Source organism: Oryza sativa, chromosome 4 (assembly GCF_034140825.1).
Source record: "Oryza sativa Japonica Group chromosome 4, ASM3414082v1".
NCBI lineage: Eukaryota > Viridiplantae > Streptophyta > Magnoliopsida > Poales > Poaceae > Oryza > Oryza sativa.
Genome location: NC_089038.1, coordinates 20,681,876 through 20,708,978, shown reverse-complemented (window position 1 = coordinate 20,708,978; position 27,103 = coordinate 20,681,876). Strand labels below are relative to the sequence as shown.

At 39.2% G+C, this 27,103-nt stretch overlaps 3 protein-coding genes and 1 long non-coding RNA gene across 4 annotated transcripts; 2 read left to right on the top strand and 2 right to left on the bottom strand.

The window, feature by feature from the left end:
- Positions 1 to 3,468: 3,468 nt before the first annotated feature.
- LOC9270726 (uncharacterized) lies at positions 3,469 to 14,860 on the bottom strand. Its single transcript, XR_001545061.3, has 7 exons — positions 14,485 to 14,860; positions 13,859 to 13,960; positions 10,743 to 10,956; positions 8,869 to 8,946; positions 4,642 to 4,684; positions 4,171 to 4,248; positions 3,469 to 3,971 (listed from the first exon to the last, which is right to left on the bottom strand). It is a non-coding gene; the product is annotated as an uncharacterized lncRNA (long non-coding RNA).
- Positions 3,749 to 6,186, top strand: LOC4335774 (CEN-like protein 2). Its single transcript, XM_015778658.2, has 4 exons — positions 3,749 to 3,949; positions 4,129 to 4,190; positions 4,804 to 4,844; positions 5,060 to 6,186. The coding sequence occupies exons 1-4, from the start codon at positions 3,749 to 3,751 to the stop codon at positions 5,275 to 5,277; spliced, it is 522 nt and encodes a 173-aa protein (XP_015634144.1). The 3' UTR covers positions 5,278 to 6,186.
- A 109-nt stretch (positions 14,861 to 14,969) lies between the features above and the next one.
- Positions 14,970 to 25,387, top strand: LOC4335771 (uncharacterized). The gene is made up of 6 exons (XM_066309987.1): positions 14,970 to 15,091; positions 17,969 to 18,086; positions 19,600 to 19,713; positions 20,151 to 20,338; positions 23,875 to 23,978; positions 24,710 to 25,387. Exons 2-6 carry the CDS (start codon positions 18,081 to 18,083, stop codon positions 24,715 to 24,717), a joined length of 420 nt encoding a protein of 139 aa, XP_066166084.1. The 5' UTR covers positions 14,970 to 15,091; positions 17,969 to 18,080; the 3' UTR covers positions 24,718 to 25,387.
- Positions 18,771 to 20,286, bottom strand: LOC136356271 (protein LITTLE ZIPPER 4-like). The gene is made up of 2 exons (XM_066309988.1): positions 20,138 to 20,286; positions 18,771 to 19,446 (listed from the first exon to the last, which is right to left on the bottom strand). The coding sequence occupies exon 2, from the start codon at positions 19,436 to 19,438 to the stop codon at positions 19,139 to 19,141; it is 300 nt and encodes a 99-aa protein (XP_066166085.1). The 5' UTR covers positions 19,439 to 19,446; positions 20,138 to 20,286; the 3' UTR covers positions 18,771 to 19,138.
- Positions 25,388 to 27,103: the final 1,716 nt, after the last annotated feature.

Below are 27,103 nucleotides of genomic sequence, written 5' to 3'. Positions count from 1 at the left end.
AGCAGATTACCTAGCTAACGGTTACTTCTATTGTCCCCGTATGCCTTTTACTTTTATTGTCGATTTTGTTGGCTTACCAGCCATAACAAAAAAAGTTAAATTACGAAACTTAATTTTAAGTTGATTTGAGGTTTTTTTATCATAATTTATTTTTCAATTTTAGTTCTTAAATAACTAAAAACACATATATAAAAGTTTTATACATAATTTACTTTTAACTACTTCGTTTATGTTTACATGCCTGATTGGCTTATCATCCGTATAGCTGAAACACGCCATATATATACTCCCTCCGTTTCAGGTTATAAGACGTTTTGACTTTGATCAAAGTCAAATTGTTTTAAGTTTGACTAAGTTTATAAACAAATATAGTAATATTTATAATACTAAATTAGTTTCATCAAATCAATAATTGAATATATTTTCATAATAAATTTGTCTTTAGTTGAAAATATTAGTACTTTTCTCAATAAACTTGGCCAAAATTAAAGCAGTTTGACTTTGATCAAAGTCAAAACGTCTTATAACCTGAAACGGAGGGAGTATATATTTGGATGAGCATATATCTTCCTACTCTTGTGTGTCCTCATGGAGATTTATGTTAAGGGGGGAGGGGGGAGAGCTGACCTCAAATGTTACTATCTTCTCCGGTCTCCTCCATTTTCTAACTTTTTCTATCATTTTTTTTGAGACATTCAAATTTCTTTTCAAGTATTACTTTGCCCCCCACATGTTCCTGTTTTGTATTCTTGTACTAGTGTTTTTCTCTTATTTTTTATCACCCATCTTTATTTTTCATATAGATGTACTTCCTCTGTCTACAAATATAATGGCATATAGAGCTTAAAATTTATCCAATGACATTCCACCTACTTTCTCACATCAACCAATCGCAACACTATCTTATCTGATTTTATCACTCACCTTAACCTTAAGGTCTGTTTGGTAGAGCTCCAACTCCTAAATTTAACTTCAGAAGTTGGGTCTGGAGTGGAGTTATGTAGCAGCATAAACCCAACTTCATCTCTCTAGTTCATTTTGTGATAGGGTTTTATCCAGTTTCACTACCATTTTAGGTGGAGCTTAAACTATTTGGCTGAACTCCAACTCCAAAAGAGGTATAGCTAGAGCTGTGCTAAACAGACCCTTAATATCTAAAATCCATATATCATTATGTTATTGGAGGAGAAGGGGGGGAGGGGAAGGGGGGTGGGAGGGTATATTCTTTCATCAATTTTATTTTCTTTGTGGAGTTGGGAAGGGAGAAGCCGAGTAATAATAGTCACACCCATATATCTTAGATCTGTTAATAAATTTAAGGCTGTGTGTGTTTTATAACAGAAGTCGAAAATGTAATTTTTTTTCATTATCTAAAATATACCATAGATCTATAACTATTAGGAAGGATGAGTTGGGTTCTTTGCTAGATGGAATAAAGAAGATGCACAGGCGATGATTTTGCATTTTAATCTCAAAGTACAGCTTCCCTGCTTCTGACGCCTAAGGATTGTTTAATGATGTTTTTGCCATATGAGAGGCAATCAATAAACTCATGCATAAGCTTGCTTGAATCACTATCAAGCTGAGAGAACCACCCTGCTAATATTTTTTTTCAAATAATATTCCTATTTATGCTAAATATGACTCTTCCTTGAGCTTTGTAGGAGTTCTAAACTTTCACAAATTTTGACAATTTGACTCTTTACAAAAACTAATTATACAAATGAACCGTGGCCAAAACTTATTTCAAAAATAACCCTTTTTATTCAGCGCTAAAATCCCATGGCGCTAAACTTAGACGCCTCAGCGCCACGTCAACTTGCGCTGAATGTCGTGCCACCGTGGATGGGAGTCTGAGTCGGCGTGCCAACTCATATTCAGCGCAACGTTATTTGGTGCTGAGGTGTCTAACTTCAGCGCCATAGGATTTGGCGCTGAAAAAAAGGGTTATTTTTGAAATAAGTTTTGGCCATGGTTTATTTGTATAATTAGTTTTTGTAAAGGGTCAAATTGTTAAAATTTGTGTCTAAACTCCCTCTGCCAATTTGTGGTCAGCCAATTGTAAGATGCTCCTACGTTGCCATGTCAAATAAATATATACTCCCTCTGCTTTATATATGATGTTGGTTAATAGTCAACGTCATATACATAAAAGAGGATGGAGGGAGCTAGTATGAATCTAGCTATGTCATGTCAAGCAAGAAGGTCGAAAAGTCTCATGAGCGAGGCTTAACCGATCGATACGGTGTTGGCTCGTTGTTCCTAAAAACGGATTTTGCGCATGGACGAGGGTCTTTTTTAAAAAAACAAAATACAAACTTTTACTAAATAATACGGCATGTATCATGTTTCCCAAGGAGAAAAAACTACGAAAACTGAAGAAATCGGAATTGCAGGAGTATAGATAGGAAGGCTAGCTCTATCATGTCAAGAAGGTTGAAAAGTCTCCTGACGGAGGCTTACCGAGTGCTAACCAATGCTCCCTCTTGTGCGTGTTGTTTAACATGTTTACACAATCTTCAATACAAATATTATATCATCATTACAAAGAAACCTATTTTTCGCAATGAAAACTTTATTGCAATAAGTTGAATTTTTTTTCTAATATATATTTATGAAAATTTTCAAACATGCATGGAAGCATTTTTCATGATAAATACTAATATCTTTTGTTCTTGTCAAAACTTAATGATTTTTTATATATTAATAAGTCTATGGTGATTTCGTTGTGAATCTCAAGTCTCAAGACATGTCGGTTCATACGTTTTTCAGAGGTACTTATAGAGGCAGGATGTACGTATGTGTTTATAATGGTAAGTGTCCGCGTGTATATACGAGCGTTTGTGTATCAACTGTGTTCCAAAAAAAATAATTTAAGGTTTTAAGGTTTGGCCGTATATACTTCCATCTCAAAACGATACATATTTATGAATGGAGTAAAATAGTTACAAGTTTTTCGGTGTTCTACAGCCTTTTCAAAGTGTTTCTATATCAAGCAAAAGAAAAAAAGGAACACGGCATTTTGATAAGCAGATACTCCATATAGTACCGTACACATCGTTATCACAAAAGGAAATAAACCAATTTTTGCAGAAGACACTCAAGCAAGTTTCAATGGCACTCTCAAAGAGAGTGAGATTTAAACTGTCCTTGCTATACGGACTAACTGTTTCAGGCCTTTTATTTAGTGCGGTATGTGTGAATCTACCTCCGGTTGGGACATTGTAGGCGCAGATATAGATGGCAAGACACTTTTCTTCTTTTGAGAAATGTAGGTTCTATGCCTTGTTTATCAGCAAGCTCGTAAATACTATAACTCGAACAAATGCTCTCATATGGCACATTTTAGAATCAGGTTATTTTCTTGAGATTCAAACATTGAAAAAGAGGGTGAAAAAGGAATAAGGTTTTAAACCTTTTGGAGTTGTGTGTCAGTTTAATAATTAATTCAGCTGGTACATTTAGGCGAAAATGAAGATGGGACAATTTACATATTTTCTAATACTTTACATTGTTTATACATTTTCCTTATCAGTTCGATCCATCGGCTCCACGCAGCTATAAATAGAGCCCCGGCCGGCCCTCCCATTGTCATCAGCAAGACCAGCAACCACTCGAGACTGTTTATCTCGTGTTTACCTACACACCACGAGCTACTATACACACACCCTCTCGATCTCATCACCGGTATTCACCTTCTCTCCCTTCAGTACGTTCTCAAGAGATTAGCCTCTTGCAGCTAGCCACCATGTCTAGGGTGCTGGAGCCTCTCGTCGTCGGGAAGGTGATCGGAGAGGTCATCGACAACTTCAACCCCACGGTGAAGATGACGGCGACCTACAGCTCCAACAAGCAGGTGTTCAACGGCCACGAGTTATTCCCGTCGGCGGTCGTGTCCAAGCCGCGAGTCGAGGTTCAGGGCGGCGACCTGAGGTCTTTCTTCACACTGGTCTGTGCCTGCCGCCCCTCACCTGGACATAATTAATCAGATTAATTATCAGCTCGCACACAAATTGACAAGCTTTCACAGCTTATGAGCTCTGTGCATCTGATATGAAAATATATGTCAACATAGTAGGATAATGATATTATCTAATAATCATGAGCGTGTTGGTGGATGTTCTTCAGGTTATGACAGATCCAGACGTGCCAGGGCCTAGTGATCCGTACCTGAGGGAGCACCTCCACTGGTAAATATATATCATTATTTTACAAGTAATTAATCCCCGCTGAGGCCATAGATGGCTCCTATTGTTAAAACATGAATAAACCTCATGAGTATCAAATATCCATGAAAAAATATAAACCAGAAGTGATCTGCAGATACATGGCTAAATTAGCTAGGTCATTGATGCTACTCCTTCCGGTAAAAAAACATTATGTTTTGGACATTTACACAGCCTTGTTAATTTGTATTACAAAACATTGAAAAACAATATGAACTCATAATTTTATAGAAGTACCTTTTTAGGACAATCTACACACAATTAATATAATTTTCATGCATCCAATATAAATATTTTAAAAATTATATATGGATGTCCAGACTCAATTTAAAGTTTGACATGAAACATATCTAATTAAGACAACATATTTTCATGACCGGAGGAAGTACAGTGTAGATAATAATTAACTTCTTACCTAGCGAAACACCCTCCGGTAGACAACCACTGCAAGTTCCTACCTGAACCAACACAAATGGCCATCACTAATATAATATATGCTCAGCTACTCATAAAATAGCGCTCAATCTGATAAAGTATGCGCTTTAGTTTAACATAATTAATATATTGACCCTGGCAGGATCGTCACTGATATTCCTGGCACCACTGATGCTTCCTTTGGTAAGTCCTTTTCACAGATATATATATATATACGTACACCTTGCTTTAGCTTTTACAAGTTTAATAATTAAAACGAGAGCTCTGATGAGCCCATGGCTGTGCACAATACACGCATGATGCATGCTGATTATTGGCTTGTGATCATCTTTAATTTCTCTGAACAAACTTACACGAATAACCTATATATATATATACATGCATGTATGTATGCGCAGGGAGGGAGGTGGTGAGCTACGAGAGCCCGAAGCCCAACATTGGCATCCACAGGTTCGTCCTCGTGCTGTTCAAGCAGAAGCGCCGTCAGGCGGTGACCCCGCCATCCTCCAGGGACTACTTCAGCACCCGCCGCTTCGCCGCCGACAACGACCTCGGCCTCCCCGTCGCCGCCGTCTACTTCAACGCGCAGCGAGAGACGGCCGCTCGCCGCCGCTAATTAACCAAACTGCCAAAAACCAAATTAAGCCCCTCTTGCAGGCATGCAATATGCCTCCTGCAATATTAATTGCAGATGCAGCTAGCCTTCCAAACTATATATTGCAACTAATTAAGAATGGACTACTACATATATAATCTAGGGATCGATCGAGCTAGATCACCTAGTGGCATATATATATCAGCCACTATTAGCTTAGCCATGTATGAACCAAATAAGAACTCGGTGCAGCAAGCGCGAGCCACTGTTTAGTTCGTCAGTGTAGTTAATTGGTATATATGCCTATATATCCGTGTCTGCAAGAGCTAGGTGAGACACGTGAGACGTACTCGCCTCGTACGTGTTGCACTATAGCTTGAGTCAATCTCAAGCTCCTGCGTATATCCAGCTGAAGATCGCAATGTTCGCCGGCGGCGAAACAGCTGGTGCTGGGAGAGGCGAAAGGCGATGCATAATGCATTGTGTTGACTGGGAGCAGTTTAAATTGACGTGTCGGGCGGCGAAGGCAGGAAGAGGAAGTGGCCATGGCTCTCTAGTACTCACTTTGTCAGTTACAAGCTACTATATTTATCCTGTTATGTGCGTGTGTGAGTGGCTGCAGCTAGCTATATATGCACTTTTGCAGCTTGCAGTAACGTGTTTGTACTTTTATGGCATGATCCTAGTTTGATTTCGATCGTTTGCTAGCTTGGTCTGATTGTGAGTGTTTGATATGACCATCATATATTTTTCTCGATCGATCTGAATCCCGTCCTATAGCTAGCTTTCCTGTGACAAGACATATGCATTGCTATTTATATAGCTCAGGCCGGTGCATATATATGTTTAGTCGTACTCTTGCCGTATCTGTTCTAGGTGGTTGTATAATGTTAATATGGCTGCGGATGAGAAGAGCATCAATTCTTGGCCTCCCCTTTCCCATCATTTGCATTAACCTTTTGGTTGATTTGGTAATATTAGATCATTAGCATATGTGCCTGCAATGGTCGTGTGCTGCGCTAGTTTTATGCTTCTCTCTAAATCATTATATATGCCTAGTTATATATGTATGAACAAGTGACACAAAATTATATATGCCAGGCTGAGGTATATATCTAACATGCATGCTTGCCCAGCTGGAATTAATTAATTTGTAGAGGCAATATACGAAAAAGTCATCACACACTTTGCACAACTAATTTGAAGTGCACGCCTTCAGATTAACTAGCATGGTAGCATCGTTATATTTTTTTTCTCATATAATAGCTTAAATATTTTTATATTTATTATTAAGATATATTAAAAATAACAACACAATTTTGAATTTCTATTGTATTGATAGTTATTTATTACTTTCTAATTTCGAATTTTACTTATTTCTAAATTATATTCCTATATGGACTCTAGACTCTTCTCCCAATCATGCTTATTTTTAAAATTTTGATTTGAAGCTTAGTTATTTATAAATTGTATTTCTGTATGGACTCTAAATTCTACTTTTAATTTTTTTTAATTATGACTTTCAGTTAGTTCAAATTCCTATATGAACCTTATATTCTTATTTCAATATTCTTATTTTTTAATTTCGAATTTATGTTTTTATAAATTATATTCCTATATGGACTCTAAGTTTTTTTCCAATATTCTTTTTTTAATTCCAAAATAATTATATTCTTATATGGACTCTAGACTCTTATTCCAATATTGCTTATTTTTAATTTTTAATTTTTAATTTTAATTATTTCTAAATTATTTTTCTATATGGACTCTAAACTCTACTTTTATTGTTTTTCTTAATTTCGACTTTCAGTTTGTTCTAAATTCCTATATGAACTCTAGAATCTTCTTTCAATATTCCTTTTTTAATTTCCAAATTTTCGTTGTTTCTAATTGTATTTCTATATGGACTCTAAACTCATCTTTTAATATTTTTTTATTTTTTAATTCCGAATTTTATTCTTTTCTAAATTATATTCTATATGGGCTATATAATCTTCTTTCAATATTTCTTATTAATTGTATTTCTATAGGGACTCTGACCTCTAGTTTTAGTTTTCCTATTTTTTAATTCTGAATTTCAAACAGTTCAAAATTGTATACCGGTATGGACTCTAGTCTCTTTTTTCTATATTCCTTATTTAAAATTCCGAGTTTCAGCTGTTTTTAAATTGTATTCCTATATGGACTCTGTTTTTTCTTTTTCCCCGATTAATGTGAGAATTTCTAAGCTGTGAGAGTGAACGTGAAGGCTCCTTTTACTATTCCTTTAATAAGTTATAATAGATTTGTCCGATCCCTTTACTCAAGGTTCCCCATGTACTATATAAGTACTTAGTACTAGTATATAGAGGAGGCGGGAGAAAAATCTATTTTGTGGTGTTCTAGAGACCACCCTTAGAAGTGCAATATCAGCTTAGGCAGTCCTTATATTTTAGGGTAAAGTGAACTTTTTATATGGGGTTTATCTAAGTCAATCAACTAATAGTCCATTAATAACGATGAAAAAGAAAAAGAAAAGTGCGTGTGTGATGGTATTTCGTAAAAATTAGATTCGTTGATGGTAATTTGTAGAACCAATTACTTGTCAATGGTAAAACGTAGAATTTATTAAAAAAGTATTATGTCTAGCTATAACCTTGCAAAGTCAAGAAAAACAAACCTTGTATGGAAAATAACAGATATAATAACTGATTTTGTGCTGTCGTGAATTAATATAAAATGCAAATGAACAAAATGAAACGAAAATTGTCACACGGAACGTACTGCGTACTGTAGCCAGGTGAATGAATCAATTGCTCCCTCCAGTCATAAATTTGATGTTTAACACAAAATACGTTAAGCGTGACTTATATTTTTTTAAAATATTTGCATCATATTTTTTTAATAAGATGAATGGTTAAATATCATATCTAAAAATCAACAGTGTTATATATTTAAAAATTGAGCAAGTAAATGGTTGCACAAGTTTTGGCCATAAATGGAACTAAAATTGTCAAATTTTTAAGACTTTGCCCATCAATCTTATATTAGAATAAGTTGATGCATTTAAACAAAGCATTTTGAGAAAACAATTAATGGTCAAAAGTTTCACAAGATTTTGTTTTAAATATCAAATATTTATGACCGAAGAGAGTATACAATTACAATTATTTAATGGGATGGTTTTGCCGGGTAAAATGGTTAATATTGCCGAACAAATTAAGGTAGAGCAGTCTGCTCGTTAATGCAGCAAACTGTATACAGAACTATAGAACTATAATATATCTAGCTAGGATGATAAGGGGAAAATACACTAGTCTCTTGCAGCCTTGCATGCACAATGCAATCTGCAACCTCCAGACTAACTAGAGAGAGACAGAGAGAACTAGGTTTTGGAGTAATCATTAAAGTGTCTTAATTCTCAATGTTATCGATCGTATTTTTGCTTTAGTTATCGTAGATTTCTTTATAAAATTAACTGATATATAGTACCATGGATTAAACATGTACCATTAGAAGAACGAAGAAAGGCATTGATATTCACTGGAATCCTAGCTTACTATTAGAGCATATACATCAAGCAAGCAAACATGTCCAGGAAAGAAATAGGACGAAAGTACATGTGTTACGTACCTTTTGACGTCCATGGACCTTCCAATCCTTGTCGCTGTAATTTGTTCTCTTAAAAGAACATGTATACATTCATCATCACTGCACGAAGCAATACTTTTTATATCAGAGATTATTCTGCTTGATACTAAAATGTGCAAATTCTACACCGATACTGTAGATGACATATATGCATATGGTATTATTATGGTTCGAAACTATAATAATATCACAGTATATAAAAATCATGATGCTGTGGCTATAATTAATAGGTCGAAATATATAATGTAGTTTTAAGAAACTACATACGAATTTAGATGGCTTGACAAGAAGGGGATTGCACCTTGCAGCTCTTTTGAGTAACATTAAGTTCACACGTAATAAGAAGTGGAGTACGTTACTAATTAACAATTACCGAATTGATATATATCATACTCCTGTCACTGCTAGCATCCAAGCTAAGCTATAGTAGGTTTATAATGCATGTGCGCTCCTTCTTCAGTAATATATATCTGTATATGTTTTAATCCAATTGACCAATATTCAGCATTGGCATTGCATATAGCCGCTGAAGCGGGTTTAATTTGTTAATTGTTATAGAATCTTTTGTCCAGGACCACGGACTATACCCCGGCAAAGGAAAAAAATTAACTTTCCCAAATATAGGAAGCAGAAGCAATCTTATGGGTCATCTGTTTTTAAATTAAAAAAGGTTGGTCAGATCACACTTGAATACATCGGCACTCAATACTAGCTAACAATAGATTAGCCATACAATCCGTGATGCATGATACGGCATGCACCTACCAGGGCATATACACCCAATATTAAACTGTTCATTAATTCCACTAGTTTGTTCTCATATACTAACAATTGTTTTCTGTTTCCAGGTAAGTAATGGGTTTCTCTAGCCTTGTAAGAAAATGAAACTTTAGTTGATTTCCTGATATGTTCAGTTAAGCCGCAACAACATTGTCTCTTAACTCTCAACGCCACCAGCTCCAAATTAAGCACATCAAACCAAAACTTGTTACTAGCTCCGTCCCAAAAAAAGTTCATTTTTCACCCATCTCACACATATCAATATAAAAGAAAACGACTAGAATACCCCTACTTTATTATATCCCCAATGTAATTATTCATCACTTTATCTATACTCTCAATATCATTATTCCCTACTTTTCACAAACTCCGATGCAATAATTACTCTAAAAATGAATTTATTTTGTAACAAATACAAGGAGCTAAAAATAAATTTAATATGGGACAGAGGAAGTAGATTATACAGTATTACTTTATCCTGATCACTTGGCCAAAAGTGCTGACCTTACTATTAATTTGTTATAGCCCCAGACAGTCTATGAACAAGGGCGAACATTTACGTGTTCATGAGCATCTGGCGCCAATAATTGCATACTGTGTTCACTCACAATGTCCACGGTCGATCCAGAGACTAAAAAGAGTATGCTGCTCGATCTGCTACCGCCAGTAGTATCTTACCAAGAGTGCAAGACTTTTCGCCTGGATAAGAGTGCAATACTAGCTAGAGTGCAAGAGTACTTCGGCTTTATCTTCCTGCTACAACCATATATCTCAGCAGCCAGTGTTTACTGATCTGTTTGCACTATCTTGCAGGAAAATCTATTGCAGATTTAATAACGAAATGAGCTAAATGAAAGCTTTGGAACTTACGTTAGATAACTACTGTGGCTACACACATGCATCTTTTTGTCGTTAATTCTCAGGTCATGTTTCCCTAAGTGTACCAGACGGCACACCATTTGAATTATCAAACAGCACCGCCGTACAGCGTGCTCCAATAAACTAGCATTAGCAAACATGCGAGACATTTCGCAGATTTGACAGGCAAAAATATGGGACGTAAGAGAGGCACTTACAGTATTGCTAGGTCTTTGCAACAGACAGGATATTCCTCGGTCTTCGAGCCACTCCAGACTTGAAGGTAGCCTCACCGACGTGTCGAATCCTGGATACCGTCTTAATCTTTGGTGCTTTAACCCCACTTCTTCACAGCCCGCCGGAATATGAGAGTACTCCTTTCTTCTGTTCATCCCCACTCCTTGGCATGATTACACGCATGAAGCAGCAGTCCTGCTCACAAACTCACAGTTATCCATGGCTTAATCTACGTTATTGCCGGGTCATGCAAAAATAATGTACATTTTAGCAATGCATGCTCTGAAGTTATTTAGATGATCAGAAACTGGATCGCTGTTTCAGCTAATGCCTATTAGAGTGCAGTAGTGCCCTTCAGTGTAACACTGTAACCATAAGCATGAATATTTCAATTGTGAATTTTTCCTTCTAACAGTTTGAAGCACACTGCAAAAGCTGTCATTCCCCCAGGCACATGCCCCCTACTACAGATCAAGTCCAGTGAACCTAGCTAGCATATGCATCATGGATTACAACTCATATACATGACAGATATCGTACGGTGATTGATGTGCAAAACCCTGTGTGCCTTATTAAATATAGTACGTGTTTTTTGGCCAAGTTGTCTGTTTCTACTCCAAATTTACCAAACATTATTGCCACACAGTTCCAGCTTTGGTGATCAATAGATGGATGGAAGTTACTTCAGGGGATTTTCTTCTTTCAAAACAGTTGAACAAACTCAAAGAGACATTGTAAGTGGATTTGCTAGAACTAGACATTATTGACAAGTTCTATTTCATGCAAGGCTGCATCTTTGAAAATGACAGCCGAGAAGAGCCGATTTATGCATACATTTCTACGTAAATTCCCTCCCCGTACATATTTACTTGCTTAGACTTTTGACAGAGAAAACAGTGTAGATTTCATAAATCCGAGTTATCTCTACACTTGTACGGTTTGGAGAACAACACTTTTTCTTCATAAGATTTAAGAAACTACACCTTTTAAGGGCCCCTTTGAATCGCAGGGTAGAAAAAACGAAGGAATAGGAAAAACACATAATTCTGACAGGAATTGAAGTGTAAAACAGAGGATTGCAAAACACAGGAAAAACACAGGAATGGTCGTTTGATTGGAGCGCAGAAAAAACACAGGAATCGGATGAGAGAGATAGACTCAAAGGAAATTTTCCAAGAGGTTGGAGCTCTTACTAAATTTCCTCCAAAATCCACATGCAATGTGCCATTCCATAGGAATTTCATAGGATTTGGAAAGCTTCAATCCTTTGAATCAAAGAGCCAAATAGGAAAATTTCCTATAGGATTTGAATCCTATGAAATTCCTACATAAATCTTTTGATTCAAAGGGGCCCTTAAGTGTTTGCATCCTATCCTATGGGCCTGCCACACATCAGTTTCACATGTCTACACCATTTCCATTTTGTTTAAGGGTAGTCCTGTGTGAACAACAGGTGAAATAAATATGTGAAATATAATGAAAATGCTTACAAAGTGCCAGTATGTGAAATTTTATTGAAAATTTCAATATCATTTTACTTAGTGCTCTAAAAATCAGCATTACTTGGTGCCAAGGCGACAATTTGGCGCAAGATGCAGGATGGCCACCACGATTTGGCATCCCGCAGCTCATTAGGCTGCTGCCCTGATTTGGTGGTTTTGCTCTCCAATCTTACTTTTAGAATTATGTGCTTTGCTTGCTCTCTGCTACGGCTCTACTCTACTTTCTCTCTACTGCAATTGATGATCTGTTCATTTTACTCTCTTGTTTGTTGGGTGCGGCTGCTGTGAATGCATTGGATTGGAGGACTGATGTTGTTTGATGTACGTGGCTTGTGATTAATTTCTCTTTTCTGAAATCTACAAAGTTCTCAACTCTCCATGCCGTCATTGATGTGTTCATATGATGTTATATTGTGTCTACCCTTTTGTGCTATATGCAAGTAGTTGCTCAGAAACCCCTGAGCAAGTCAGCCTTAAGCGGCATCTAGGCGTCGACCATCTAGCGTTTATCGCCTTCTTGAACATTGATTTTACCAAACATGTATTTTTATGTTAATAAAATTTGCTAAAGAAAGATATCTACAACAATATTACCAGAAGTGTGATTCATCTACAGGAGTGGGTTCATCTTTAAAACTCCTAGTACTTCAGCATAACAGAAAAGAGTTATGAAGTTTGCTACAAATGCTGGCAGCCTCCTGAAGCAAGTCCTTTAGAATGTAGCTTCATCACAATGCAGTTTTAAAAAGAGCATAATTGGGTATATATACACTAAAACTTTACACCCACTTTTTAACTTTTTAGTACTAACTATCAATAATCACAAACAATTTTTTAATTATGGCAAGAGTGCTGCCTAATGCATTAAAGTAGAGGAAGAAAAGGTATGTTTACATGCCTCTCACTTTCAGAAGATGACATGTGGCGAGTACTAAAGAAAGAAAGATTAACTGAGGGCATGGCTATATTATGTCATACAAGAAATACCGTTTATTGAATGAATGAGCCAAAAAAAATAAAAAAACATAAATCAAATGAGTTAATCTCTTCAAGCTAGTAGTACGGAAGAACCTTATTGTTAATGAGATAAGAAACCTGGAATGGATCGGTGGAAAAACTTTGAAAGATACTTCTATTTCTCTCCTTCCAGCTATTCCACCAAATATGAAAGATTAGTCTGCCATAGCTTCTGCCATTTTTTATAAAAATCTAAATTGCCATTGCCAGCCACCATTTGTTTGCATTCATATTATTTTTATGAGCATATCTGCTCTTATAAGACAAAGAGGATACGGCACGTGGGAATTTATTATTTCCTTTTGAATGATTGCATCTATGTGTAACCTAAATAAAATATTATAACCCTACCAAAATTTGATGTGCACTTGAAACACATTTCTTGGTTATATTTCTATTTCACCCATCAAAATTGCATTCTGAAACTATTTCAGATTAGCACGTTACGTGCTCACGCTAATTACTATTAGCAGGCCCTATTGATCCACAAGGAACTGCGAATCACGAAACATCCATCCGTACTCAGAAAGAGAAACAAAGGGTGCAAGTAAAAAATAAAAACTGCCTCCAGTAAATACCTATTAAAGAGTCAAACAACACAAGGAATGCGCAACATTCTAGACTCCAATGGGAACCTTGAAGATGTCCAGCCACGCAACATCCTAATATGGGGAATGTACCTATTGGATATAAAAGAATAAAAGAACAGATATACTGTCAACAATCAATGTAGTAGCAATCTGGATTATTAATTTGCAGAGATGACTGCATTAAAAGATATCTGCGAAGAAGATGAACACTGGTTTCAAAGTGCTCAACTCTTTCAATGCAATGAGGAACTTAATATCGATGCCAAATCAACAAAATAGATATGAAATGTGTAGTATAATACACTTAATTTCTATCACATATATAATTCAAAAATATATGAGATGTCTAGTAAAGTACACTTAATTTCTATCACATATATTATATGCAATACAATTCAACAATCCGATGCTCGTTCAGTTACATTTTGTTCAGACCAAGTATACTGTATACCACTGAACAATTCCCAGACACTACAGCAACTCCAACTTTTCAAAATAGAGAATCATTGATGGTGGTTTCAATTTGCCCCGGACTCCCCTTCCAATCTACTGCAATCCCTTATCGAACTAATCGAACAGAATTCAGACAAGTAGTAGGGGAACCGATCGCTCACCAAGTATGGCTCGGAGTCGGAGCGGCTGCTCCACGCGGCGGTGCGGCCCCCGTCAGCGATCACGCCTCGAGTAACCCTGCAGCTTCCTCTCCCCCCAACCTTCGGTTGCGGGAGCAATCGATCATCGGAAACTGGAACGATTGGGACGTCGCCAGGTAGGTCATGGGTGGAGCGGCGAATTCGAGATCGCGGCGGGTCTCGTGGACGCAAGAGGATTCTGGAGGAGGGGAGCGAGGGGGTCCGTCAGGGCAGAGGCGGAAGCGGAGGCATGGCCTCCCCCGCCGCGACGGGCATCGCCGCCGTGAGTGCGCCGGCAGCCGGCGGGGACGCGGGGTCTCGGGAAAGAGAAGGGAAACCGATGGGATTGTGTGCGCTCAGCGAGGCCGCATGTCTGGCCCAAAATAAAAAGCCCAGGAACGTGTGTTCCTCATTCGGCCCGGCCCATTTAATCCCATCTAAATGAGCCCATCTAACCCCATCTGCGCGAAGGAGAACGAAGCAGAGGCCAACCGGAGAGGGCGGAGACGAATCGCCGGCCCCTCCTCTCGCCGGCGGGCGGCCGCCAGGCCGGGAGGTCGGCCGGCGACGCGCCACGGCGACCAACCTGGTACGCACCCCCACTGCGACGAACTTCTCACTCTTGATGCGACCGTTGCACCGACGCCTCCCCGCCCACGTGCATAGGCTTCCAATTACCCCAAGTCGCGATCGGTTCAGAGGCGGCGGTAGAAACGCTGTTTCCGCCGGCAGCGAGGGAGGGGCGGGGCGGGGCTCTCCCCCCGGATGCCGCCGTGCGGGGAATGATTCCGTAGGGAAATTAAAGGGGATCGTGTTCCTCCATCCCGCCTTGTTCCATTGCTCAAGTTGCGCGTCCTGCCTGCATACGGGGTGATCATTATGCTTGTGGTCTTGTGTTGGTGTGGGGGAAGAGGAGGAGGAGGGTAGCCCCGCATCCAGAGATAGTTCAAACAAGCAATCAGGTGTTCTTGTGGTGTTGCCATCAATACAGATTTCTCTGTCTACCTGACCTGGTCCCGGCCGTGGCCTGACATGTGCTGACCTTGCGCTTGGTCGGTTTGTGCCAAATTAGTAGAATTGTAGCCACATGGATGCTTTGCTTGCGGATTGTTGTACGAGGGGCTTCTTGTTTTCTAGTCATTGAGTCCGACGAAATTTTCTTCGTGCTAAGCTATTGTTCTGATAGAACATTTATGATTTGATGCGTTGTAGTATAGAACATTTATGATTTGATGCGTTGTAGTTGGTCAGCGTGCTAAGGCAAGTTGACGGAACTGGCGTGCTAAGGCAAGTTGACGGAACTGTAGGATGAATGCAACTTTTTTTTTTCGCCGGATCAATGTAACTCTTTCTTGCCATGAAAGGTTGAAAGTGGGAAAAATGCAAGTTTCTTAAAAAGGAAGAAGAAAAGGTGAAGAAAACGGCACAAAGCTTCCTGCTTAGTTTAGCTTGCGTATAAGCCTGGTAGCCTACTTGATGTAACCAATTTTTTTTTAGCTAAGATAAGATGCATCTGTTTTGATCGATGATTTTATCGATGTAGCTTTTGACACATATAGTTGTCGCTGATCCTGATTTCGCACAGCGTTAGTAGTTTTTAATAAAACGGTTTAGGGGTACCAGAGCATTTCCCTAGCATTTCTTGTGTATAATTGTTTCAGATTTTTCATCTTTCCGTTAAAAAAAATCATCTTAAACAATAAAACCAACTGTTTGAAGCCAGGGATGATAGCTTGATCTTCAACTAGTTGTTCTGTCACCCCTTCCGTGAATCTGGTCGGTCAGGTGATACTATTGTATACTGCACTACACAAGAATTATAACCCACTAGTATTGTATCTTTGTCATGGATAAGACAAGTCTCAAAATGTATTTCATCTGGTTGCCATACATCTCAGTGCCATATATTTTACATGAATGACATATATAAATGTTAAATGCTGCTATGCCCCATAATCTCAATTTGGATATAATCTTCCAGAAGAAATGGGATTGCGGACATGTTACTGACAGACAATGATCTGTTATGTACTGGGATGCATTTGATTGTAAGGGATTCATGATACGTAGCTGGCACTGTTTTGCAATGATCTTGTGCAGCTATACTCATTTCTACTTGTCCTTGTTCATGATGTACATCTGTTGACATCCAAAACCATCATTTTCGAAGTGAAGAGCAAGTATTTTTTACAGAATTAGCAGGTGCCAGGTTGCATTCATGTTTTTGTTTGGCCTCTTGCATAGGCTGCCCGGACCAAATGGTCCCGAAATGAACTCTTTATTATCCTCATGTGGTATTTTTTGGGGAATGCAAGGCCAAAATCATGGTCCACGGAAGCAACATGTCCTACATATTACCCTTGCATGTCATCTTTTGTGAAAGTTAAAAATAGTTTCACTCCATTTGGATAATTGGATATTGATTTAGAATTCCTTTCATGTCTTCTGAATCAAATGGGGAGAAACGACAAGTAGGCCGTGAGACTGGTATGAACATCCAACTTATGTGAACTTGATTGTTTATTTCTATACTCTGGTTTTTGTTGCTTAATGAGGTTGTACTAGTATATAGTTCAGAGTATCATAAAGGCTTCTTGTAAGCCCAGAATCTTTCCTGTGCTACAATCACAATTCACAGGTCACAGCGCAGACCAAAGGTTTGAGTGGAGGGCTATACCACTATAGTACTTAGTTGTATGTTTCGTGGTGAAACTGTAGTAGAAGATAGCAGCTGAGCAGAGGATGATGTGTTGATGTGATCGAGGAATGGTGATAATGTATGTTCTGTCAATAGCTCCTGGATTCTTGGATATGTGGGACAAAAGCAAAGTCATGATAAGAAATGTACAGTGGTTCTTGTGCAGCTCAGGAATGTTGAGCTAATGGATTTTATACTATATGCTATATATATTAAATTTGTTCTAATAGAACTTGGTGGCTTGTGAGCAACTCACAAACACATAATCAAACTCAACAATTATAATGCAGTGTTATATTCTCTTAGAGTTAAGCTCTGCACTTTGTACTGACATTTGCAAATGTAGCATTCATCGCCAATATGGAGTAATGACTATGGTAGTTTACTTTAAAGAACACAATATGTGTTCTCTAGTGTAGCCAAAAATTTTAACAATTGATTTCAGGTGATCAGCATATTATAGCTGATAGCTAGTGTGATTAATAAATACTACCTCCATATTTTAATGTATGACGTCATTGATTTTTTATCCAACGTTTGACCATTCGTCTTATTCAAAAAATTTATATAATTATCATTTATTTTATTATGACTTGATTCATCATCAAATGTTCTTTAAGCATGACATAAATATTTTCATATTTGCATAAAAATTTTGAATAAAACGAATGGTTAAACGTTGTTTGAAAAGTCAACGGCGTATATGGAGGGAGTACTTGACATCATTGTGTTCCACATGCTGAGATGCCTTTTTTTTCTCATTGGCAGGTTACTACTGGAGATTACTACTTCATATTTGCTCATTGGCATATTATTAGTAGATGGGGACTGTTTACTTCACATTGATTTTGCTTGCTCCATACAGAGGCAGAGAATCATTATGGAGGTTAGTGTATTGATGTTGTGTTTTTGTTTTTGTTTTTGTTTTTTTTTTCTGCTGTGTTACGCTGACCTTGAGGTTTCTAGTATAGGTTTTAGATAGTGACTCTTTTATGGTCCTTAGAAAGTATGGAGAGGTATACATATATCTTACTGTTTAACTATTTTTTAAAGAAGGGCAAAAGTTATGTCATGTACATGTCTAGATTCATTAACATCTATATGAATGTGGGCAATCCTAAAAAATCTTTGTGTTTAATCATTAAGTATGATAACAAATCAAAGTATTTTGAAGTATGAATCTAATTGTACAAGTTTTATACACTAAATGTACTTTTATGTTAACTAATTATTAGTCAAAATCTTTCACATTTGACTTTCTGAAATCAAAATACTACTTATAAAAGCAGGGAGTACGTTTTAAAGGCTGAGGAAAAGGCATAAGGGCATCAGCCCCAGTTCCATTTTTATTAAATTAAGCCAACAATTCTTGTACAGTTTGAGTTCGATCAGCACCATATCTACATTTCATTAGGCCATCTTAAATAGAGATCATGTGATCTTTGTTTTTTTAATCCTTTGGAGTATATCCCTAATAAAGAACCTCCATACTTAGTTTTGGTGCTTGATTTGAAACTACTAACGTGTTTATGATACTTTAATTTGCACAAAAAGGTCTTCAATATACGGATAGGCAGAATCCAAAGTACTAGCATAATGCATTAAATTAGACCGGCACATTATCATCAAACAAGCAGTAAATGACATTTGCCATATTCTGGCTCGAGTGGTGCTCAAGAAAGCCAGGACAGGAAAGCAAGAGCTGCTGAAACATCACTGCCATGTAGTAAGCACACAGCGACCCAACTATGTATATATACTCCTAGTTGATTTAGCTTATATATATATCCATCCGTAAGGACCCTGCTACAAACCACTAGGCGCGCATGCAGCTCCATGGCTAAAAACACTAAGCAAACGTTCCTAACACCCAGAGCTAAAACTCTTGACGGCTACAAACTACATAGATCATGAGTTCATGACAGCCACGAAGCTGCATTACTTGGCGGCCGTCTTCTTGGACTTGGGCACGGCCTTGTCATGGCCGTGCGCCGGCGGAGCCGAGTTGAGGTCGGGGAGGGACGCGCGGCCGCCGCCGGCGGGCATGTTGCCGTTGCCGTTAGCCTTGGTCGCGGCCGCCGCCGCCGCCGCCGCCTTCGTCTTGGCGAGCCGCTGCTTGAGCTCGGTGAGCAAGGCCTGGTTCTCCTGGTTCAGCAGCAGCGCCTTCTTGCGCAGCCGCTCGTTCTCCTTCATGATGTAGCAGTTCTGCAGGTACAGCTTCGCGTTCAGCCTGTCCATCTTGTGCCCTGCTACCAACAACAACAGGATAACGAAGTTTAGCAGCCATGTGGCGTCACTGTGTGGACCCCTGTTTTGGACTTATGTTGCGGTACGTTTTTTTTTAATTGCTTTTTCGCATGCTCGAGTCTCATATTATATGTACTCTGCTATGGCTGCAGAGAGGGGGGAAGAAAGACGACATCGAAGCTGAAACAGTGGACTATTGTGCTCGAGATCCGATAAATATTATCCTGCATACTCAGGGTGTCCCTGCTTTGGCTACATCCTCAGAGGTACTGTAAGAAGCTGCTGCTATATTACTTTCTTATTATTTTCACATTGTGAGGCCAAAACAGAATAGACACTGAAGCTTCTACGTAATCAAGAAAGTGAATTAGCCAAGTAGGGTCACACTTAATAATACATATTTAACATGCTCTTCCAACTACTAATGGAAAAAGAAAACAGCTTGAACAAACCAAAGGTGGTACTCCATATTGGAGGAAGCAGATTGCATGCAAAGCAGAAACAAACAAAAAGCGTGCCAAGCGCAAAGGCGTTACGCCGAGAGAAAGTGGAGGAGAAGGCCCCATTTTGACACCCCCGCGCATGATTGTGCATGCATGCAAACAAGAAGAGCAAATCACCATGAAAGGAAGAGAGAAAAGAAAGAAAGAAAGAAAAAAAGCAAAAGTGACGGGACTAATAGAACATCACCTCCTCTCTGCAGGGAGCTGAGAGCTGTGATGAAGATGCTGCTCGCTGCTGGGGAGTTGGAGACGAGAGGCGAGAGAGGTCGAGCGGCGACACCAGAGGAGGCAGGGTGGGCAGCGAGTGTGAAGTGATGCGAGAGGCTGGGCTACTACTACCTAAGCTACGAGACCGGTCGCTGTGGGGCAAGGCAGCGAGAGGCAAAAGGTGAGTAAGGAACAACGAGAAGGAGCACGCAGTCCTGCACCTCCTGCTGGTATGTGCGTGCTTCTCCTCCTGCCTTCCTGTGCGTGCTGTGCTTGCTAGCTCGTTTCTGTGGTGGGGCTTATTTATAGGCGCAGAAAAGCCTCCCTTCCCGTCCGTCCGGCTCGTCGCCGTTCGTTGGTGGATACGAAGCTCTTTCCCCCTCGCTGACGCGCGGGCCACCTAAGAATTGGGCGTTGCACGTACGAGTTAGAGCAAGTTCAATAGTATAGCCCACTACTAGCTCTAATTCATCTATAGCCAATTTAATAGCCAATTCATACAATAGTTGTTTACAATATTTTAATATATGATCTCACCTGTCATATACACATTGCCTCTTAAAATCCGTGCTGCAGCTGGCTACAAATCTGTAGCCCGCAGCCCGCTAAAAATATGTAGCCCGCTGCTCTTCTCTCTTATCGTTTATCTTATTAAAATATGTTTATAGCTGGCTAATAGCCTGCTACCTGCTCTCTTATGGGGGGATTGTCCCGTCCGCTCTCATGATCGAGCACTTTGAACGCGAGGGAACGAGGGGACGGCGTAAATGGTGGCTAATGATGAGGTTCCGTGGGGGTCCGGCCCTCACGTGACGGTGGCTGCGTTATTCTCCTCCCCTCCGCTGCACACCACCATGCCGGCACCGTCACCCCGCCCGCTCCATTGCACCACGGCACGGCTAATCTCGCCGTCTCGTGCCGATGTGAAAACATCGTTAGGCCGCCGCACTCTTTTCCCCCCTTCAACAATCCATTCCTATTTATTAAACACAAAAAATACGTACGTTCTTATCAATGCTTAAGATAGTTCTTCTGCTCCGATATACAAGGAATTTTTTTTACTATGCACCTGGACGATATTTCAAAATATAAGCATTTTCTATATATCTGGTTAGAGGAATTTTACAGTACTTGAGGTACCTAAATTAGGTACATAAATTTTATACTAAAATTTTTAGTTACCTTGAGATACTTCGTACTTAGTATCTAGAGATACTAAATTTTACACTAGAAAGTATGGTAACTCTAGATACTTTCTCAAGAATAGTAAAATTACCCATATGCTTAAAAAAAAGCTTATATATTGGAACGGTTGCATAGTTGAAGAATCTCTCTAACAGAAGTGGTTATACGGCTCTCCATCTCAAAAGGGGTTTTAATAGACTATCCATATGTGTTCCCATCCCATCTAACTAACTAATCCATTGCTCCAACCACGTCTTCCTCTCATTCCTTTCCCTTCATTGGATTTAGACGAAGAGGGTGAGATTTGCGTTTCTCTCTGCTATGAATGAATTTAATTGACCATTGAAGGCAAAATTGGTTATATAACATCGAAAGTTCACGTTTTTGGTTTTATAGCACCGAAAGTTACCGGTTCACTTTAATAGCATCCAAAGTTCACCCTGTTCCCATTTTTAGCACTTCCGTCAATTTTTCCGTCCGTCTTGATCGTTATTGATCCAGCCACACACATGATATGACATTTCTACCCCTCATTGACATGCATTATACTTGTACTTGTGAGGGGTAGAAACGTCATATCGTGTGTGTGGCTGGATCAAGACGGACGGAAAACGATCAAGAATTGACGGAAGTGTTAAAAATGGGAACATAGTGAACTTTGGGTGCTATTAAAGTGAACCGGTAACTTTCGGTGCTATAAAACCAAAAACGTGAACTTTCGATGCTATATAACCAATTTTGCCTTAATTGAAATGGTAGTGTGTTTCTCTGTTGACTGATGTTATGAATTATTTTTGATTGAAATTTTGTTGATCTGATTCTATGGAGGGTAGGAATGTGGGATATAAAGAACATGTTAGAGTATGCAGAAATATAGAGCGGAATGTTAATATGTGATGGATAGAGAGGCTTTTTCGTATGAAGGTAGGAAGAACCAAATTAATTTAGCTCCTCTCTCAATTTTAGAGATGCTCTCAACCATCTCGTTGCATTGCGAGAGTCAAGAACTTCTTCTGTAGCCTTTTGACAAGGGACAGCCGCTGTAATTTGTGCTAGCTGGTTGTGCCCTAATGATTCAGCTGGCCAAAGCCAAATGGCGAGAGAGCGAATGAGAGAGTGAGAAGACGGTGTGAGCAAGCGAATGAGAGGTACGACGAAGGCTTCAAATGATGATGATGATGGGCCTTGGACGGCCCAAGATTCGTAATGATGGCTCATCTCCGGGTCCTCGCTCATCATTCCCTCCTCTCCCCTTTTTCATTTTCTTCCCCCTCCTCTTTTACCAGGATTATTATTACTTACTGCACCCCCTTCCTTTAATACCACCCTCAGGTGATCATGATCCCCTCACCACCCAATTGAATGCCGCACAATTGTGGCTTCTCCTTACACTCCTCTCTCTCTCACACACACACACCTCCAATTTTTACTGCATGCCGTATGACTATGACATATCCCTCTCATGTATACCTTCTTTTCCCTCCTTTTCCCCTTGGCCTATATCACACGCTTGTTATTGATTTCAAAAGCATCTTGATGAGTATGATAGTGTGATTGTTACAAGTAACAGAATCTGTGAAGAAAAATCCTACTTGCAATCACAATCCTACTAGCAACTTCCAGCGTTCAAAATTTGTTCTAGAATATAGCAACTTTTTTATCAACTTTTTCATCTCAACCTATCACAATCACCTGCCATTTAATTTCTTCACGTACTCCCTCATCTTTAATTAATTAGAACCATCTCTGTTTAATTTCACCTTCTTAGTTCCTATGAAAAACTCTAAAAATACTTATATTTAGTAACGGAGGGAGTAGTAGTAGTAGTATTTGACAGCAAAAATAGGATTGGAGCTGAGAATGGGAGAGGAAGAAAAAGAGAAGCGGGCAATGATGTTGGACAGCTTGGAGTCCTGGACTCTCTAGGCTGCATATATAAGATAGCAATCTTTGCAGCTAATACAGCTCCCTGGCCTAAACACAAGGCTTGGCCCTAGCTTGCACAGGGGGATCCTTGTGGAGACATGCGTGGAGACAGCCGGATTACGCTTATGCCCTTTCGGAACTCACAAATGCAAGCTGGTACTTGGCATCAGATGTGTGGTCCGTCGAGGCACGGAGAAGAGGACTGCACTGCACATACTCTCAAGCTCCGTTTCGTATCAGTGAAATTTATATGGATCAAACTGCATATTTGCATTGTTTCTCTAAGATCAAGTTTAATAGTATAGCCCTCTAATAGTTTCAAATCATCTATAACCAATGTAATAGCTAATATATACAATAGTTGCTTACGTACAATTAACACCTAGTCCCACCTGTCATACACACATTACATTTTGGAGTCCGTGCTGTAGCTGGCTATAGATCTGTAGCCCGCTGCTCTTCTCTCTCTTCCTTTATCTCTTTAAAATATGTTATAACTGGCTTATAGCCTGCTATTGTACCTGCTCTAACGGTATTATTATGTTTTCCCAGATGGACTATGAATGATGGTCCAGCCTAAGTTAGTCGTGGCAATACCTTTTTCAGAGCACACAGGAGATTGGCACATCTTTTGAATAATCAAGAACAGAGATTGGAGCAGGCACACGGTGAACCAGAGCTGGTGACCGGTACAACGACAGTACAATCTGGTATGTACAGTTTTTAAATACCTGAAAAATTTTAATGCAGGGATACGGGAACGATCTTGTTGCTCTTGTGGCCTTTAAAACACTTCCTGTCTAAAGCCTGAGAAAATTTCATTGCACGTATGGATGATGTACGTATGAAATCATATTTTCATCGATGTAATGATTCCCTGTGACCCGGTAGCAGTAGCGACCTCAACTGTCATGGCCATCCATTTCAATGGATGCATGGAGTCGTCTTTGCTTTGCAGTTGCAAGCTGCTGCCCATGGAGACAGGCAATTAAGATTCCAGGGGAGTACGAGCGTACAACCATGATCACCAATTAAAAGCAAAGCCATCATTTGGATTCCCAGTTCTTGTGCTCATGCCAACCTCACCCTTTTCTTTTCCCTCCCTCGGAGAGATCTTTACCGATCCCGCCGCCCACTAGGTAGAATCTACTGCTACTTACACAATGTTAGCGATCATGATCATGGAAATGAAAGGCAGATCTTACTCGAAATGGCTAATGTTGTCTAGCTTGCTTTCCCTTTTTTAAAAAATCTTTTTAAGGGGGGGAAAGTTCGCATTGCAAGCAAAGATTCCCTGGAAAAGAAATTGTTAGGATGCATATGTTATGCCGCAGCAAACCGGTTGTCATTGCTGCATTTGACAAAGGTACCTGTGCTTTGTGACAATCTTTTCGATGGTCTTAACCAATGTACATTAGCTGCATTGCTAATTTGTTTTCAGGATCATAATTGGGCTGAAGCTTCTCCCTGCTTCATTTCCCATACACATATTATATACGTATGGCACGTACTGCATCTCCATTTGAATAAATAAAAAGCTGTGCCTGTTGGAAGAAGCTGTTGCCTGATCAGATCAGGGGCAGCAAATAATGAGCTGCATGGTTTCTAGAAAGGCATGATGGTAGAAGGCAGATGCAATGAAGTACATGGGCAGGGGGGCAGAAAGTTAGATGTGCGTGGGCATAATGAATGGGCTTTGGCAAAAAGGCAGAACAGGGCCGGTCAATGTGGCGCATCAATTCGCCCCATGGAAAACTTTTTTCTCCCCTCCTCCCGGCCAACCATACCAGCTAGCACAAGAAATCCAGACACGTTGGCCGTGTCAGGGGGTGGTGAAAAATTATCATGGAGCTTGCAGACTCTTGAGCACCCATACCCCCCATAACCAGCAAAATTTTCCTGCATATACTTGCATATGTAGCTGGCCAAATTCCATGCTGTGCCATGCTTGCTCACATGGTGAAAGTGAAGAGTAGGTAGCAGCTATGTAGTACTACTGTGTACACTCTTGGGTTGTGTTGTGTACGCACGCATAATGTGCAGTGTAGTAGCACTGTGGTAACATAGATGGGAGGAGTATTTTTTGTTCGGTGTAGTGGCAATGGGCATGATGGCTACACTAGCCTAGCAAGCGGCAAGCACTCGATTAAGGTGTGGATCTCTGCGCGGCGATACATGCATACACGGCGTGCATTGCTACCTTCCAAAAACTGCTGCAAGGAACCGAAGAATGATGCCGTGTTTGGACGCGGAGGTTTTTAGACGAATTCCACGAGAAACGACGCAGGACTACCCACATGAACGATCAGGAAAATTACACGTGTTTTGATCTGGACCCGCTGTTGCACTCGCAGCAAACCTGTCTGGTCAGCAGATATTAGTAATCCCTCCGTCCCAAAATAAGTGCAGTTTTACATTATTCACGTTCAACGTTTGACCGCTCGTTTTATTTGAAAATTTTTTATGATTAGTATTTTTATTGCTATTAGATGATAAAACATTAATAGTACTTTATGTGTGACTAAATATTTTTAAATTTTTTACAAATTTTTTAAATAAGACAGGCGATCAAACGTTGGGCACGGATATCTACGGCTGCACTTATTTTGAGACGGAGATAGTAACTGTGTCTTTTTTTATTATTATTTCTTGATAGAGAGATTAATTACACCCTCCGTTTCTACACCAATGACGGACCCAAAAATCTTTTTTGATTGCAAATACAACAACAATTATAAACTTCGTTAATCACTATAAATTCAAGACCTTACAATGAGCCCGAACTCTGGGTTGTCGGGTCTTGGATCCACCATTGAACGAATAGCTTAATTTTAGAACGAAGATAAAATTATCTTGTTCTTATTAGGGTTTTACTTATCATCGATGAATAACCGATAAACCTTAGGTGTGTTCGGAACATCTATCTATGATAACAGCGTAACTACTAGACTCAACAAGCAAAAAATTATACTAATGGCCCCTTTAAATCGTAGGGTTGAAAAAATAGAGGAATAGAAAAAACATAAGATTCTAACAGGAAATGAAGTGTAAACCAGATAATTGCAAAACACAGAAAAAACACAAGAATGAGGTTTGATTAGACCGCAGGAAAAACACAGGAATCGGATGAAAGAGATAGACTCAAAAGAAATTTTCCAAGAGATTGAACCTCTTGCTAAGTTTCCTCTAAAATCCACATGAAATGTGTCATTCCATAGGAATTTCATAGGATTTGGAAAGTTTCAGGGCCATTTTGAATCGCAATATTGAAAAAGTGGAAGAATAGGAAAAATACATGATTCTGATATGAATGCAAGTGTAAAACAGAGGATTACAAAACATAGGAAAAATATAGGAATCAGATGAGAAAAATAGACTCAACGAAAATTTTCTAATAGGTTAGGCCCCCTTTGATTCAAAGGAAATTCATATGAATTTTAGAGGATTTTATTTCAAAGGAATTTCATAGAAATTTTAGAGGATTTTATTCCTATAGGAATTTTTCCTATATAGCCCTTTGAATCAAAGGAATGAATCCTATGAAATTCCTATGGAATGTCTCTTCCCATATAGGTTTTGGAGGAAATTTAACATGAGGTAGAACCTCATAGAAAGAATCCTTTGAGGGCTCCTTTGAATCGCAGGATTGAGAAAACGTAGGAATAGGAAAAACGTAGAATTTTGATAGGAATGTAAGTGTAAAACAGAGGATTGCAAAACGCAGGAAAAACACAGGAATGAACGTTTGATTGAACCGCAGGAAAAACACAGGAATGAACGTTTGATTGAACCGCAATAAAAACGCAGGAATTAGATGAGAGAGATAGACTCAAAG